The 3792-nt window shown below is 50.9% G+C and overlaps 1 protein-coding gene across 1 annotated transcript; it reads left to right on the top strand.

The window, feature by feature from the left end:
• Nucleotides 1-1640: 1640 nt before the first annotated feature.
• On the top strand, nucleotides 1641-3296 carry PtA15_6A522 (uncharacterized protein; the record flags this gene model as incomplete). The annotated part of the gene is made up of 2 exons (XM_053170237.1): nucleotides 1641-1658; nucleotides 2781-3296. 2 exons carry the CDS (start codon nucleotides 1641-1643, stop codon nucleotides 3294-3296), a joined length of 534 nt encoding a protein of 177 aa, XP_053021448.1.
• Between the last annotated feature and the right edge of the window lie 496 nt (nucleotides 3297-3792).

Raw genomic sequence — 3792 nt, 5'->3', positions numbered from 1 at the left:
GGGGAAGACATAAATAGGTGGTACCTTGTACCCCCTGCTTGTACCCCCTGCTTGTCTCCCCAGCTCTTGTCCTCCCCCATCAAACCTGAGCATCCTATCATTCACGCTTTCACTTTCCTTTCTTTTTGGCAAAAAAAAAGCCATACAAATCCACCTCACAAGCATGATCAACAGAAATTGCATATCCGGAAACTCTTTTGTTTTAAAAGCAAGTAATCATGACTGACCAAATCGCCAATCTACCAAACATTTCGCGCAGCAGCCTCTGGCTCTGATCCCACCGCGAACGAAGTGGCAGAAGCCGCAGGCACTCCAGCCAATTCAAATGTCGGGAACCCAGCTGCAGACTCTCACGAGCAGGCGGGCGACCAAAGACAGAATGATAACCATTCATGCACCCAGGCTCAGGCCACAGGGAAGGGACAAGTCCCAAACAAATGGGGGGTGTCCTTACCAGAGGCGCCCTCAAGATAAAAGTCGTTCCAGACTCTGAAGACGCCAAGTCGTCCCCAACCAATACAATGTCAAGGAAGGGGGCTGTGCTCAAAAAAAAAAAAAAAAAACTGTAGACGCTCCCATTGAGACCATCACCATATGGGGAGAGAGAAATGGTTCGAAAGACAGAGGCCGCTCAACTGAGAAGAGCGAACGCGCCAATGAGAGGGTGACCAGAACGGCTGAAGCCTAGGCCGTTGACCAGCCACGGCATAGTCGTGCTAATAGGCCAGCACTGGGCATGCGTACAGCTAGGAAGCGGCTTGGGAGGCACATCAGAACCACTTCGGAACTGCTTGGGCGGAGATCGTTGCGGTCCAAAGCTAGTCCCCTGAGAGGGGGAAAATTTTTACCATCTGGACCAGAAACACTCCGACGGAAGCCGCCATCCAAAACCAATGATCCCATGACTTCATCGTCAATGAGGAATGGAATACTATGAAAATATTCCTAGGGGAACCAAAAATTGACCTTGTCGCAAGACGGATCAGATCACATCAGCGGAGACGAAGCCGACAGACTCTCAGACTCTCAGACTCACAAGGGGCAATAACTCCGGGCTAGAACCCAACTTTGCTAATGTTACCTTTAGACTCGGGCAGCCTTTTCTGGCAGTACCAACCCACACATAAAGTGGTAATACACAACGGATCATGTATCTAGTCCCGTGGGAACACCCTACGCGGGTTTTCCAAGTCTACCCGGATGTATTTGAGCCTGAACTGCCTCACAAAAGCTGATGTCCAAAGTACCTGCACGGGCCCCAACCTCAAATGGAGCGCAAGGAAATCACTGAATTCACATCAGAAGGCACAACGCCGCGAGGCCCTTCACAAGAGGACATCCGCTTCCGCAAGCATAAGTCTGAAATACTCTGGAAGGGCTACAATACAGCCACAAAGAAACAAGGCTGTTTCCACAAGAAATCCAAACCAGGCAACAATCACGCTGCACAGTGTGGAAAGTAAAAACCAGGAGAAAACCAGCCAAGAAATCTACCAAACACCCAAGTCCTGCGCGGGAAGTCCAGAACCGCTTGAACAAGGGGGGACTGGGAATCCCTCTCCCTTTGACTATATTGATAGCGCATAAGGTAAGCACCAACCAACGAGGCCGACGGCCTATCAAGAGGCGACAGCTGGGGAATGGAACCTAGCTACCAGGTCCCGGTGTTGCTACATCTGGATCTAGACTGCATGTTTTGGGCAATTCTGAGCCAAAACTTGGAGAGAGGTACAACCTCAAGATACAGTCGCCATTAAATAGGCCTTAAATTACTTGTAATACACAGTTGCAATAAAGATCTTGGAAACCTACCCACCTCCACTTGCCTTGGGGCTGTCCCCCAATAACTGTTATCCCCAGAGTTCCCAAGGGGTGGTTCCTGAGATGGACCTAGACAGAATAGCCAATTTTACCTCATACGGCTCAACACCGCAGTTTCCAACAGCAAAAAAGCACCTTACCTTGGTATAAAGACACCTAGACAAAGTAGGCACAACATCCAAAACCTCCATATTTGGTTGCAACACCAAAAGGGAAACGCAACCACCTCAAAAAGTCAGCGGTGATCTCAGCGCTCACAACAGTTTGCGGGCGGTGGAAGTCAGAATGTTATAAGTTGTACATCAGAGAGGACACACCTACCCAAATCCAAGACACCTTTGTCTTACTATCCAAACTACAGGATAAGTGGGAAACAGAAGTTAAAGAAATCCAAGCACAAAAACTCAGTCAAACGACCACAAGTAAGTGGGGTATCATGCAGGGCTCAGGCTTCTGGTCTTTTGCCAGAGTTGATGGGTCTAGCACTGATCCCCCACTAGCATGCTCCTTTTCTTCTGCTCCGGGGGGTTTTCACTCCTCTCGAGCTCCAAGACACTGAACAAAATCTGAGGTGTCTTTGGAGACTCGGGGGACACGGGGTGAGAAGCCCCCCCTGACCCACACACGGCCGGCTTGGCTGAAAGGGGTTTGGGCCGGCCTAGGGCCGACGCAAAAGGCAATCGCCTTTGCGCCGGCCTCACCACAATCGACTATCCTCCCACTACTACATAGCCTCGCTCGAGGGAGTTTTCAGCCTATGTAGAAGGGGTCGACCGCCCTCGCAATCCCTCGCGCGCGCCCCTTTACATTGCAGACTGTCTTACATGTGTAACACGAACCTGTCTAGAAGGCTGTCCGATCCGCAATTCGGATCAGACTAAGTCGGGGAAAATCCGGATACCTACCTGATCGGTGATCACTGTAATTATGAGTGGGAGTCGTGATCCAAAGATAAACAGCTCCTTCTCGAGAACACCGCCCTCCCGTCCTGCGAGAACACCGCCCTCCCGTCCTGGCCCGCCTTGACCACCCGATCGACGGCACTCCTCAAGTCAAAGAGCTACCCCGCCGAGGACAATACTACCTACTACAACGACGATACTACCAGCTCCGACGACAATACCACCATTTCTAGCACGGCTCGCGGCGACCCTATCCGTGCGACAGGCAGCAGGATGGTTAACATGATCTACAATGGACCGGCTCGCCGCCCTCGAGTCCGCAGACGCGGCGACCCCCGTATCCGTGCGACAGGCAGCAGGATGGTTAACATGATCTATAATGGACCGGCTCGCCGCCCTCGAGTCCGCACAACACCAACCCAGCGCGAAATCCTTCAGCAAGCTCGCTTTGACCAGAATATCCGCGATGGTCAACGGCTGGGTGCTATTCCTGAAGCTCCAACCCCTCTAGCTAGACCGACCAACCCCACAAACGATGATATAACCAACCCTCCGGACGGAGCTAACCATTAGATGCCATTTGAGGAAAATCTCCAAGACCCCACGTGGCTGGATGACGATCCTATCTTGGCTCATGCTAGCTATCATTGAATGCGCCGTTACGCTGAACGCCGAGAGATCATTAGCACCCAATGGACACAATTGGAGACCCAAGTCACATCAGCTTACCTGCAGTGTCAACGTGATACCTCCAACTGGACATATCAACCTCAAGGTTTACCAGCTGAGTTGTGTACCTGTTCGTCCGACGATATTCATGAACGACAAGTAGATCTCATTGATATTCTCCGCAAGTCCCTCTTCTCCTTAGTTTTGAATCAAGAGGAACTAATCAGCCTCAATTTTGTAGAACATTGTCCGCGCACCGCTATTCCCTTCTGCAAGTGTGTACCAGACGTAGTTCGATTAATTCACCACGGATATTTTGCCTCTTCTGCCGATCAACCACGAACAGCATTTTCAATACGATTGGTCCAGTTCCATCATTTCATGTGGCAATCAGCTGTTG

The sequence above is a fragment of the Puccinia triticina genome, chromosome 6A (assembly GCF_026914185.1).
Source record: "Puccinia triticina chromosome 6A, complete sequence".
Taxonomy (NCBI): Eukaryota; Fungi; Basidiomycota; class Pucciniomycetes; order Pucciniales; family Pucciniaceae; genus Puccinia; species Puccinia triticina.
Note: the sequence above shows the minus strand (reverse complement) of the source record. Positions and strands in the feature narration are given on the sequence as shown.